We start from the raw sequence: 14,253 nt of genomic DNA, 5'->3' as shown, positions 1-14,253 counted from the left end.
CATTTGTTGTTGGTGGTGCTGAACTCTCTCAGCTTTTGCTTGTCTGTAAAGGTTTTAATTTCTCCATCAAATTTGAATGAGATCCTAGCTGGGTAGAGTAATCTTGGTTGTAGTTTTTCCCCCTTCATCACTTTAAATATGTCCTGCCACTCCCTTCTGGCTTGCAGAGTTTCTGCTGAAAGATCAGCTGTTAATGTTATGGGGATTCCCTTGTGTGTTATTTGTTGTTTTTCCCTTGCTGCTTTTAATATTTTTTCTTTGTATTTAATTTTGATAGTTTGATTAATATGTGTCTTGGCGTGTTTCTCCTTGGATTTATCCTGTATGGGACTCTCTGTGCTTCCTGGACTTGATTAACTATTTCCTTTCCCATATTAGGGAAGTTTGCAACTATAATCTCTTCAAATATTTTCTCAGTCCCTTTCTTTTTCTCTTCTTTTTCTGGGACCCCTATAATTCGAATGTTGGTGCGTTTAATGTTGTCCCAGAGGTCTCTGAGACTGTCCTCAGTTCTTTTCATTCTTTTTTCTTTATTCTTCTCTGCAGTAGTTATTTCTACTATTTTATCTTCCAGGTCACTTATCCGTTCTTCTACCTCAGTTATTCTGCTTTGATCCCTTCTAGAGTATTTTTAATTTCATTTATTGTGTTGTTCATCATTGCTTGTTTCCTCTTTAGTTCTTCTAGGTCCTTGTTAAATGTTTCTTGCATTTTCTCTATTCTATTTCCAAGATTTTGGATCATCTTTACTATCATATTCTGAATTCTTTTTCAGGTAGACTGCCTATTTCCTCTTCATTTGTTAGGTCTGTTGGGTTTTTACCGTGCTCCTTCATCTGCTGTGTGTTTTTTCTCCCCTTTCATTTTGCTTATCTTACTGTGTTTGGGGTCTCCTTTTCGCAGGCTGCAGGTTTGTAGTTCCTGTTGTTTTTGGTGTCTGTCCCCAGTGGCTAAGGTTGGTTCAGTGGGTTGTGTAGGCTTCCTGGTGGAGGGAACTAGTGCCTGTGTTCTGGTGGATGAGGCTGGATCTTGTCTTTCTGGTGGGCAGGTCCATGTCTGGTGGTGTGTTTTGGGGTGTCTGTGGCCATATTATGATTTTAGGCAGCCTCTCTGCTAATGGATGGGGCTGTGTTCCTGTCTTGCTAGTTGTTTGGCATAGGGTGTCCAGCACTGTAGCTTGCTGGTCACTGAGTGAAGCTGGGTCTTGGTGTTGAGATGGAGATCTCTGAGAGATTTTTGCCATTTGGTATTACGTGGAGCTGGGAGGTCTCCTGCGGACCAGTGTCCTGACCAGTGTCCTCCCACCTCAGAGGCACAGCCCTGATGCCTGGCTGGAGCACCAAGAGCCTGTCCTCCACACGGCTCAGAATAAAAGGGAGAAAAAATAGAAAGAAAGAAAGAATAAAATAAAATAAATTTATTAAAATAAAAAATAGAAAATAATTATTAAGAACAAAATTTTAAAAAGTAAAAAAAAAAACAAAAAAACAAACGGACGGACAGAACCCTAGGACAAATGGTGAAAGCAAAGCTATACAGACAAAATCTCACACAGAAGCATACACATACACACTCACAAAAAGAGGAAAAGGGAAAAAAATAATCTATCTTGCTCCCAAAGTTCACCTCCTCAATTTGGGATGATTCGTTGTCTATTCAGGTATTCCACAGATGCAGGTACATCAAGTTGATTGTGGAGCTTTAATCTGCTGCTCCTGAGGCTGCTGGGAGAGATTTCCCTTTCTCTTCTTTGTTTGCACAGCTCCTGGGGTTCAGCTTTCGATTTGGCCCCCGCCTCTGCGTGTAGGTTGCCTGAGGGCGTCTGTTCTTCGCTCAGACAGGACAGGGTTAAAGGAGCAGCTGCTTCGGGGGCTCTGGCTCACTCAGGCCGGGGTATGGATGCGGGGCCAGCCTGCGTCGGCAGAGGCCGGCGTGAGATTGCACCAGCCTGAGGTGCTGTGCGTTCTCCCGGGGAAGTTGTCCCTGGATCACGGGACCCTGGCCGTGGCGGGCTGCCGAGGCTCCCGGGAGGGGCGGTGTGGATAGTGACCTGTGCTTGCACACAGGCTTCTTGGTGGCGGCAGCAGCAGCCTTAGCGCCTCATGCCCGTCTCTGGGGTCCGCACTGATAGCCATGGCTCGCGCCCGTCTCTGGAGTTCCTTTAAGCAGCACTCTTAATCCCCTCTCCTCGTGCACCAGGAAACAAAGAGGCAAGAAAAAGTCTCTTGTCTCTTCGGCAGCTCCAGACTTTTCCCGGACTCCCTCCCGGCTAGCCGTGGTGCACTAGCCCCCTTCAGGCTGTGTTCACGCCGCCAACCCCAGTTCTCTCCCTGGGATCCAACCGAAGCCCGAGCCTCAGCTCCCAGCCCCTGCCCGCCCCGGCGGGTGAGCAGACAAGCCTCTCGGGCTGGTGAGTGCTGGTCGGCACCGATCCTCTGTGTGGAAATCTCTCCGCTTTGCCCTCCGCACCCCTGTGGCTGCGCTCTCGTCCGTGGCTCCGAAGCTTCCCCCCTCCACCACCCGCAGTGTCCGCCCGTGAAGGGGCTTCTAGTGTGTGGAAACCTTTCCTCCTTCACAGCTCCCTCCCACTGGTGCAGGTCCCATCCCTATTCTTTTGTCTCTGTTTTTTCTTTTTTCTTTTGCCCTATCCAGGTACGTGGGGAGTTTTTTGCCTTTTGGGAGGTCTGAGGTCTTCTGCCAGCGGTCAGTCGGTGTTCTATAGGATCAGTTCCACGTGTAGACGTATTTCTGATGTGTCTGTGGGGAAGAAGGTGATCTCCGCGTCTTACTCTTCCGCCATCTTCTGAGCTCCCCCAATGTATTTTCTTATAGACCGTTTACTCCTTGTTTACTATTTGTCCCACCTTGTTATGTTCCTTTTGCTCTTCTTTTTTCCTTTTAGATTCTCCATTCTCTTAAACAAATTAAACAGCTCTAATACTACCTCTGGTTTTTTGACTTTGTTTGGGTTTTTTAATGACTTCAGACTATGTAATAAGACATGCTGCTTATGATTTAAAATGACAAAATTCTATTGTATCAGAATTTTTTCCTAGCATATTTGGAAATTAATTCAAATTTTCAAAGTGCATGAAAGTCAGTTATTGAATGAAGAGCTTTTCCTTTTCTTTACCTGAGGGTTTAGGGGAATACACTTAATAATATGAGGAGTGCTTTTTAAAATATCTTTCTCTAGGCTGGGATTTACCAACTTGATTAGAGAATGAGCTAAGAGGTCAAAATAACAGGTGTAATTCTTATAAAGGTTAGTTACTACTGGTCCCATGGCTATCACCAGTCACTGTCAAAATGTGTGCCCTTGCTTAAAAAAGCACCTGGCAGGTGTCTATGATTGTTCTTGTTTAATCTCAGCACAAGGAAAGCAAAACGAACTACCGCCAACATCACCACAACAAAAAGACCACAAGAGATCTGAACTAGAAACTAGGACATTAAAAAAAGAGTGTATGAGGTGACCAAAAAAGAGCAGGTAAAGATGGAACCTTGGGAAAATATGCATTTTCTCTGACACACAGGATAATAAGATTCTGTTTGTTTTTGTTTTGGTTGGTCTTTTAATATAGTGTATTACACTTTGCATAGACCGTTGCACATTAAAAAGCCTCATGGGATTTAATCCTGTTTCTCACATGGCAGACCGTGGACCTCCTATATCCTTTATAATCTCTCAAAGTGCCCTAGCATGGGCTAGACACACACTAATTGAATTTATGTTTACTGAGATACAGTTAATAGATGGCCACATAAAAGATGATGATTGGGCTTCCCTGGTGGCACAGTGGTTAAGAATCTGCCTGCTAATGCAGGGGACACGGGTTCAAGCCCTGGTCTGGGAAGATCCCACATGCTGCGGAGCAGCTAAGCCTGTGTGCCACAACTACTGAGCCTGTGCTGTAGAGCCCGCGAGCCACAACTGCTGAAGCCCGCACGCCTAGAGCCCGTGCTCTGCAACAAGAGAAGCCACCGCAATGAGAAGCCTGCGCACTGCAATGAAGAGTAACCCCCACTCGTCGCAACGAGAGAAAGCCCGCATGCAGCAACGAAGACCCAATGCAGCCCAAACAAACAAACAAATAAATAAAAGATGATGGTCATCTGGGAAGGAAACCTATATACCATATTTCATTATTTGTAGCTTGCAAGAAAACATTCCTACTCCCTAAACAGCAATTTTAGGTGCTTCATTGTTGGTAGTAAGGGAGAAAAACCTCATGAAGGGGCAAATGCAAAGTATAGTCCTGCCTGGCCCCTGAAAATTCACCTACTAAACAAGTTGGTTTTCAAAATATGGGTTCTTCAATCTGCAATGTTTGGATCCCTTTTCTTTGATCTATTTGCTGGATATACCCCTTCAAGGAACCTATCCTTCTCCAAGTTATGTTATGCCTTGCTTTGTCTCTGTTTTCCCAATTCCAGTATCCTATCTTAGGAGCTGCATCGTCCCCATAAATGACTTTGCGGATAATAACTCATTTCCTCTTCCCTTCCTGTTGGGAGAATATGCTGACACCTACCCACAGGAATTTGCCCTTGCCATAGACCACACCTGGATGCCATACTGAAAGTCTAAAACAAGTAAACATTCATATAGTTTCAAACATACAATAGCAGAGAGGTCTTCTCTTAGTGATTACAATTGTTTTAGAGACTCTTACCTGAGCAAAGGAAGAATCAAAGAGTGAAACTTTATGGACGAGGGGATCAGGAAAGATACAGAACACTGGACATTGACTTGAAGGACACGTCCAGTGTGACCACATGTCCCACATAGACAGGAGCATCTTCAGGATGATGTCTACAAGTGAAGGGAGGAAGAAGTGCCTCAACAGATAGCCAGTACAGGATGAAACAGATGAGGAGGTTCTGCAGACATTGGGATCTGCTTCACAAATGGCTCACAGCTGGCTCTCTGATGCCTGAGTTTGGATTACAGTCTGACTGGGCAGGATGTGTGGTAGGGTACTTACAGCCTAACAATGGGATGGTACAGGAATCCTTTCAGGATCATACATTCTCCTGATACAGAAATTTCAAAACAAAGTTCACCCCTTGACCTTAAACAAACTGCCTCTCAAATCCCCATTCCTCCATAACATACACAAAAGTGCCCTTCACAGTTCTAGAGACCAGAGGCCAATCTTTTCTCTTTAGTTTTAACTGTATTATTGAGTAAAGCAGGCTGGTCCTGACTCAGTTAACAGAACTCACCAAGCTCACCATGTTCAGAGTTTTATCTAGATCAGGAAAAGGGAATGTATGGGTAGCAGAGTTTAGACCCACATTCTTTTTCCATATTGGAATTCTTGTGTGAGTTCTGTGAGAAGTTGAACTTACTTGATTTTAATTTTTTAAATTTTCTTAAATATGGGGTGTCATTTTTCTCTACTTAAAAAACCTCCTCTGGATTTCTACCCCACTCCATCCAGCACCACCTTGGTGAACTTTTGGTGACATAGTTCCTATATGGAAAAGGGTAGTGTTTGTTACTCTTGTTAAGCTTCTTAATGTCTTAAGGGTCTTGGTATAAAAGAGAAAAACATTGTCATTTGTTATTTTCTACTCCTTTTTCCCTCTCCTTTTTGAGTGCTGTGTTTATTTTAAGGGCAAGGACAAAAATCCTGAAAATGGAAAGCATATGTCTAGAAGCAGGGCTTTGAAGTATCCTTCCTCCTAGAAGCTCAAAATCCAAGAAAGTGAAAAGAAGGAGGAATAGCACAGAAGGGAAGGAAAACCACATACTAAGCAGGCATGTTCTAGGATTATATGGAGAGAGATTCTCTAACCTGCTACCCCAGGTCACCCACCTTTTCTTCACATTTAAATAAGATAAGCTTTCTGTAACATGAAGCTATTTCTTGAAACCATAACATAGTGCAAAGAACTCACACAGTCTTGGGCCCCACATACTTCCTTTTCTTAAGAACACTGATTAATCATCTAGAGAGCGCTCACCCCTCTGAAAAGCTTTTCCAGTACCCAGGGTTGCCCTTTCTCTCTGTTGTCCCACTGCCCACTGTACTTTGGACATATGTGTCGATGGAGGCAGATTTACCTTGAAGCTAGTGAAGCCTGAGCTTCAGGGCCTCTCATTTGCACATGCCTTTCGGTGTCCTAGGAGTTGCTGGTTTTTGTGGAGAGTTCTGTGTGGGAAGGGAGGCTAGTTGCAATTAGGAAGCAACCCTATGTAAGCAAAGTGTGGTAAATTACCAAGGACATAACCCTGCAATGGTCTAGTAACTTGTGTTTTTCTCTTTTGTTCAAAATAATCACATTTGTACCTGGTTGTGCATTTTTAGTTTTTTATTCTTTTTCTGAGAGGACTCCCAAATAGTATAAGCTTCAGGCCCCACAAAACCTGGAGCCACTCCTGATACCTGCATAGTGAGGATGTTCTGTTGAGAACTGGAGAAACTTGAAGCTTGTTCTGAAGGGACACCCAGATTGCTTCCAGGATCAGTAATAGAAACCAACTCTTGGTGCCTTATGGATGAGAGCTTGGGACCCATTTCTTCTCTGTTTGTCTTGGCTTTATTATTCACATAATGGTAAAATAACTGCCTGCAGCCTCCCATTCACATACTTCCAGATCCAAAAGGCAGGAAACCTTGGTTGGGACAATCCCAGGATAGGCCTCTGATAGACTCAGCTTGAGACTGATGCATCCAGGGATTTAGTTTCTGTGACAGGTGGCCCCTAACAGAGCCAAATGGAAAGGATAATGGAGATAAAGGATGTAGAGGGGCGGTGTGATGTCATCTATGAAAGCAAGTAAAACATGCTGGGAAGATGTCTGCTAAATTATCTCTACTTTAATTGAGTTTCTTTACATGTGTGTCTCGTCCATAAAAATATGGGTTCTGTAAAAGGGATAACCTTTTTCATTTCTCTCATTATACTCAATATCTTCTATAATGTTTTGTCTAAAGTGCTCTGGCTAAACTAATAAATCAGGAAATGAAGAGAAAAAAATCAAGGTAGCATCCTCCTGTAATAGAATTTAGCCATTACGTTGTTAACAGAGCCTGAATTCCATACTAGACATCAGATACCAAACAATATTCATATTCCCTTAATGTGATTTTCCAATATATGGAAAATTTTTAAAATGGTCTTTCTAATGTGTCAGAGATACTTTATTTCAGTATATGACCAATATGTGAATTGTTTTAGTTTTGTTAAGTTCCTCACAGGGTTCTAAGAAACATTATGGTTCCAAATAAAATACTTAATCCCTAGTAATCATCATTATAGTAATGCATAACCAAGAATGTACACAGAATATTATTTTGCTAGATGGCTGTGATGGCTGCCCAATGTTTTCCAGCTGTGCTTTGCATTGAATCCTCCCTAGGCATGCATTATGCTCAGGTCCTGTGCAGTCTCAGGAGGGGAATAATGTGGCCATTACATTCAATTTAAAAATTTTTTTTTTTTTTTTTTTTGCAATTGACCAAAGACGGTTTTTAATCAGCTAATCAGATTACTGAGGAAACAGCCTCTTAATTATCCTTCTTGGAACTGTGGTGTTATCAAATGTTCATTAATATTATAACTAATGACTCCTGAGTGCAGCGTCTTAGAAATTACACATGCCTAAGGTTCAGTAATCAAAATTTGACAAACTGAAAATTATGTTATTACTTTAGTCAAATTTTACCATTGTCTCCTGACTCTAAAAGGGATTTTTACCATATAAAATCCCCAAGATATCCATTCAATTTACAGATGTTCTCTTGGCCCAAATATATATCACTTCTAACATTTTGAAGGGTTAACCATGGTTACAGACAACCATTATTTTGTTTGTTGTTCTTTCCATAGCAGAATCTTATTTTTTTTTTAACTTGAGAAGAGGAAAAGGTACTTAAAACCATTTTTTTCTCTATTTCTAACAATTAGATTAGGAACTAAGTAACATACAGTGAAAGAATGATTACAAATATATTATCAACAACTAACATTTATTAAGCATTTACTATGTGGCAGGTAATGTTACATGTATGCCTTAGGTTAATCTCCTTGGGAAACAGATTTCTGTGTAGTTTTTGGTGGGGCTGGGTGCTCTCAGGAGCAACACCTGTAAAGGAGAGGCAGAAGCTGGACTGAGCAAAGGGAGAAGTTAAACTGGGATACAATTGAAACAGAGACTTTAGCTGATCCCACAAGAAGCTCTGGAGCTGGAATGGCTTTCTTGGGGGCCCAGGTCATCATATATCAACCAGGCTGTCCAAAGAGGAAGGGGCATAATCTTGGGCAGGACAGCTCCCTTCAGCTAAGGACAATTCACAGAAGGGTGCAGCTGAGAGGTTCAACACTCCCTGCACCTGGAGGAATGAAGGCACACTTCTTATCCACTATAATGTATTATCTCACTTCAGCAGTGTTAGGGTGATAACTGTTTACCAGTTGGCTCAGAATAGGGGGCAGGCAGAGGCAGCCTTGATTTGTAGTCTTTGTCAATTTCCATGGTGTAAATACTCCCACCATGGCCAATTTCAAGTTAACAACTTGATAAGGAAGAGAGTTGAGAAGAAGTGGGCACAGTCAGCTCACAGAAGTAGGAGCAGGCTCCAGAACATCTGCTTAATCATCAAGCCTTTTTTTTTTTTTTTTTTTTTCGTTATATAGATGTTTTCATTTATTGTATACATATTAGGTACACAGCTTAAAAGGAATAAAAACCCTACTCTCTAGAACACAAGACAATAAATAGAACAAAGACTGGCACTATTATACAAATGGAATTAATGAACATACATAAGAATAAGTATGTGATTTTCAACCACATTCATATTACGCAGTTTTAAAACTATCTAACCTTTTACAATGACTAAATCCTTACTTGAAACTGTAGAGTTGGTGAAGGATGTATGCCATTTAAGTATTAGTTCAGAGACTTACAAAACAATTTTACTGGTGGTATTTATGTGTGGGGAGCAGAGACCTACTTACTGTGTATGACTATCATGTTTTAGGAGACATGATGAAGTTTTTATATTACAAGGAAGAAATCAATTTTAAGTATTAGTTATTTTAGAAATACTACCTAAACTAGGATGACATTTATGAAATATTATATATTCCTTCTCTAACTGCCTTCTATTAGTCTATAAACTATATCAAAAGAAGTGATGTTAGTTCAAATTTTTAACATTTTGGATAGTCAAGTTAGAAAAGGAACTAAGGAAAGGAACTCAAAGTTCTGAATGCCCACTAGGTTTGGCACATTTTCTTTCTTCCAACAAAGTATCTTCTCTTAGAAATGGAGTATTTAGTTAACTATCCATCCCGGGGACCTCGGCTACAATAAAAAAGAGGCCAAGAGACCACAGATGCAGACTCACTGGCATTGCTGGAGAGTGACGGTGAAGAACCAGGGGCAGAATCCCAGGGACACAGGAGACCACAACAGTCTGGGCTACTAGAATTGGGTGACAAAGCAAGCTAACTCTGTCTTCACAAAATTTACCTGTCTTAGAGGAAGAGTCAGTCTATTGAGATCGACAAGGTAGGATTAGCTTTCCGACGCACAGAAGGCAACACCTGCTATAGAGTGGACATTACTAGGAGCGCTGACTGCCGTGAATACTTAGGTACTTGGCGACTCTTGACCTAAGGGACATGCAAAGCCACAACAAACCAACCAACCAAACACCCTCAGAATAATACAACCCCACTCCTGTCAGAGCTTCACTTCTCTTCTGTCGTGTCAGTCTCCAAGTACAAGCGGCACAGGGCTGCATTGGGGCGGCACACAAAAGCATCAGTTTCACTTCCTAACTCTGTTAACTGCTCCAGTGAAGACACACAAGGATAATGGTCTTTTAACATATCTGGCAATTTTGAAGTCTTCTCTTGAAGACGTCGAGAACGTCTAACTGGTGTGAGAAACTTCAGCTCTTTAAATGCAGAATTTGTTTCGTCAAACTGCATCTTCTTTTTCACACTTTGCAAGTATGGAGTAGTAGACACATTATATTTAATTAAGCAACCCGCCCTAGTTTCTGTATTGGGGGTTTTAACATCACTGGTTGGATCTTTTGTTTTGTCATCTTGCTCTTTTTCACAACCTTGAAATACCACATTTCTAGGATGCTTATTTTCTATTTCCGGTTTTTCTGACCCCAGATTAACACTTATATCGTCAATGGTGGCTTCTTGGATTTGTTCCTTGGTTGCACAAGCCTCCTCAATATTTTCTCCAAATTTAACTTTTTCTTGACTCTTCATTGTCAGAATGTCAACAATTGCATGTCGCATCTCTTCAATAGGCTGAGCTCCTGCCAGAATGGCCTTCTCATAGATTGCAATAATATTTTCAATAGGACTCGTAAGTGGTTCAACACGTGCAAGGCATATCCAATATTTAACAAGTTTTTTGGCATCTGGAATATTTTTAACCAGGTCATTCAGTGTAACCAATACTTCTTCTTTTGGACATCCCTCATTAATCAGGTTTAGGCATTCAGAAAATGTCTTGTTTACTTTTTCAGTAAACAATCGTTGTTCGTCTTCTTCTGCCATGGTAGTCCAGAAGGACCCAACTGGTTTTTCATTTTGTGCTTCGGGCTCAGGCTGGGTAACCACTGAGCTCGGAGGCCTTTTCATTACTCTTCCTTTGCCAGCTTTCCACTCACTCAGACGAGCCTTTCTCTCCTCCGCAGTTTCTCTGGGCTGAGTCCATCTACTATCAATAGCTGCTTTCACCATGGTATGTCTGCGCTGGTCAATGCTTTCTGACTTTTCTATCAGTTTAGTATTAGAAGACGAAGCAGGCCTGGCTACCATTTCAGATGTCATGCTTCTTGATAGTGTCTTATTTCTTTTTATGTCCTGAGAAGAACTGGTTTTGATAATAGACGAAACTGTATTTAACTGTAATAATTCTTTCTCTCGAGGCCCCTTCCGAACTGTAACACTGGCAGACGTCCTACTGATGCCTTGTTTCATGGTGTCCTGGTTATTACTGTGGTGACTTCTAATAGAAGGTCGCACAAGTTGACTGCTCTGAGATGTACTGCTCACAAATTTAGTGGCAGTCGTCATATGCGAGGCTCTATCACTTTTCACTGTTACACTGCTGGCGTGTACAGGCTGAGACTTTGTGGCTTTAGAGACAGTAGCTGAAAGTTTCTTCGTTGTTGCAGAACTCTCATCTTTGACTTGTAGAGGTTTTCTAAAGGAATTAATCTTAGACTGAACAATTTGGCCACGATAAGATCCAAGCACAGGTTTCTTGGGCATGTTAGCATCTTGCTTTGGTTTTTCTGTAGTCATTTGTTTCTTTTTACTGTTGTTTTTAAGGTGAAATGCTTGGCTTAACGTCATATGTTGACTTTGGGGGTCATCTTTAATTGGTAACAATGGCAGAGTTTGATTATTATCCTCAAAATTAGGTGTATCAACTGCTGTAGTTGAATTGGTTAATTCATTAGAAGGTTTTAAAGGAATACACTTTTTTTCCATTGTTATATTATTCTTGATCCCAGTAGGTCTACCGACATTCTCTTTATCAGCCATTTTTGCCTTAAGTTCCAGAATTTTTGTCTCTTCTTGGATCTGGCCTTCAGATGTCCTCACTCTCTGGTCTCTACCACTGGATAATATCTGATTTTCCTGTTTGTATGCAAAAAAGGTTTTTCTTTTTAACAGATGCTCCTTGAGTTTTTGTCTTCTTTGCTCTCTGAACGCGGACTGGGCCCTCTGACTCGGGGGCAGCTGCAGGTCCTGGGGCACAGCTGGGGTGCTCATCGCAGCTCCGGGCAGGGGGACGCGTCTCCAGCTCGACCGCTGAAGTCGCATCAAGCCTTTGATAAAAAATAATATTAATTCCATTTGTGAAATGGGAGAGCGTATAAGAAACACATTGCTCAAGTCTTCTATGTATACAACTTGCAGACATCCCTGCAAAAGTATTAACTATAGAATTTTCCACAGTAGCATTTAGACCTGCCTACACATATTCAGTTTCTTAAGTATATGTATTTGAGTAAAACCGTGCTTCTAAAATTTTCCAAGTAACATCTAAATACTGATTTGGTGAGTTACTGTAGTTATTTCTTTAGGTTAAGTAAAAAGTTTAAATTAGACTGAGTGCTAAGGAAACTCTAGATGTAAAATTTATGTCATGAAGTCCAGGCCTTTTTGCATTCCAAGTGTGGTATTTAGAGGTTTCTGAATGTTTGAGACTAAAAGCAAATTAACAAATGCAGGTGATCACATTAAAAACTTTTATAAGAAGCTACTGAAGACAATCTGGATCGGTGAATCAAGATTTCCAGGGCCTGACTGAGAAAACAATATCAGTATCAGCTGTGTTCTGATTTTAGCCGTAATAGGTTTAATGGGTCCTAGAAATATGTTTATTCTTTTGTACAGGATTATTTTTAAAAAGCTAAAATGAGATTTTAGGGCAATAAAAATACTCTTATGATACTATACTGGTATATACGTGTCATTATACATGTGTCCAAGTTCACAAAATGTACAACTGGAAGAGTGAACCCAAACGTAAAGTATGGTCTTTGGATGATAATGGTGTGTTGATGCAGGTTCATAAATTTTATTAATAATAAATGTACCGCTCTGGTCATGGATTTTGATAATGGGAGAGTCTATGCGTGTGTGGGGGTAGGGAATATGTGGGAAGTCTTTTACCTTCCTCTCAATTTTGCTGTGAACGTAAGAGTGTTCTATTCTAAAAAATAAAGTCTTTAAAGAAATAAAAGCTAAGGTTATTTTATGAACATTGTGGAACAACTACAATGTAGTATAAAGAGCCTACGTTTTATAGAAAGAGAGATTCAGGTTGGAATTATAACTTTAAGTCCTTGGGCAAATGCTCAAATTGTCTGATCCCCAGTTTTCTCTTCTGTATAAGAGAAAGTAATACGTCTCTTGCAGGTTGTTGACAAGTTTAAATGGGGCATCCAATTGCTTGCCATACAAGTGCACAATAAATTATAGCAGATATAATTAATGTCAGAAGCTGAGCATTTGGAACTGAATATGGAGTTTTCAGTAGACCAAAATAATTGTTTTATGTTTTTTAGAATTTCCCTTAAAATTGGAATAAATTATTTTCTTTTGTAAGTAGAAGGTATTAGTAGACTCAGAGTATGCATGGGCTTCCTCCCTATAGAACGGAAGAATGAATTCTGAGGTGTTTAACATGCAACTCATTAAAATTCTAAGCAGTGGTCCACAAATGGAACACAAACAATGAATGGAAGCCAGTACAAATAAGAAATGTCCCAGAAAAAAATCAGGTGGCTGGGATAAAGTATTTGAATTATACTGCTTATGGACAACATATAGGAAAACTATTTTAATTGGTTTCAAAGCAAACACTCAAATTATAATAGAATGACAAGCTTACCATTTCTCACTTGCTTTCCTGAAACTAACCTCCTTCCTATTTAAAGTAATCCACTGGCAATATTGTGTTTCATGTGAAACCCCAATCTGCAGATAGACTCCATTCACTGGAAGAACTCATTAAGCAAACAATTCAAAGAGCAGCTTTGCTTTTGTACCAGGCCTGATATTGACAGATGCTAACCTTACCAGCAAGACTCCTCTTTTGTGTACTTGTGATGGGGAAGGTTTTCTTTCCTTTTGTAGCTCCTGAGAGGATTGACAGGAGACACCGAAGTCTCATTTCTCTTGTCCTTCAACATGGCTTTAGGATACTTGTAAGTGGTACAAAAAAAAGTAGACTTTACTGTCTTTTTCTTTTCTTTCTCCAGTTTTACTTTGTTTTGACTTGTATCTTAGTCATATTTTATATCTTCACAAAGGCCATGGGCCATTTTCAATAGGCCTGTAGAGAAATGTTATTTAACTTTCTTATATTGGCATGTTTCCATGCAAACTGTGACTAATATTGCCTCCATTGTTATTTGACAAAAGAATAAAAGAGAATTTTTCACTCACAATGAAAAATGCTGGCAGCTACTAGGTAAGTAAAGGATATACTCTTTCCCTTTCTATGCTTTCTAAGATTCTTGATACGTAATAGAAAATTTTTAAAAAATATATCCAGTAATATGTAATATTGTATTGTCCCTGTCAAAATAAAGTAAAATATTGTCTTGCTATTTTTACAAGAACTAATAAGATTGAAGTGTCAGAATTTATGACTATCTTTAGAAAAATTCCAAATGGAAGAAATATTCTGGTGGAATTTAAAGAATTAAACATTCAAGGATCATTTTTTCACACATGTTCTAA

At 40.3% G+C, this 14,253-nt stretch overlaps 2 protein-coding genes across 3 annotated transcripts in view; one reads left to right on the top strand and one right to left on the bottom strand.

Moving 5' to 3' along the window:
- Nucleotides 1–14,253, top strand: part of ANGPT1 (angiopoietin 1) — a 257,990-nt gene that overhangs the window by 76,231 nt on the left and 167,506 nt on the right. The window lies entirely within an intron of this gene.
- LOC133077091 (cytoskeleton-associated protein 2-like) lies at nucleotides 9,712–11,813 on the bottom strand. Its single transcript, XM_061171761.1, has one exon. The coding sequence runs from the start codon at nucleotides 11,770–11,772 to the stop codon at nucleotides 9,712–9,714; it is 2,061 nt and encodes a 686-aa protein (XP_061027744.1). The 5' UTR covers nucleotides 11,773–11,813.

The sequence above is a fragment of the Eubalaena glacialis genome, chromosome 17, assembly GCF_028564815.1.
Source record: "Eubalaena glacialis isolate mEubGla1 chromosome 17, mEubGla1.1.hap2.+ XY, whole genome shotgun sequence".
Classification (NCBI taxonomy): Eukaryota; Metazoa; Chordata; class Mammalia; order Artiodactyla; family Balaenidae; genus Eubalaena; species Eubalaena glacialis.
Note: the sequence above shows the minus strand (reverse complement) of the source record. Positions and strands in the feature narration are given on the sequence as shown.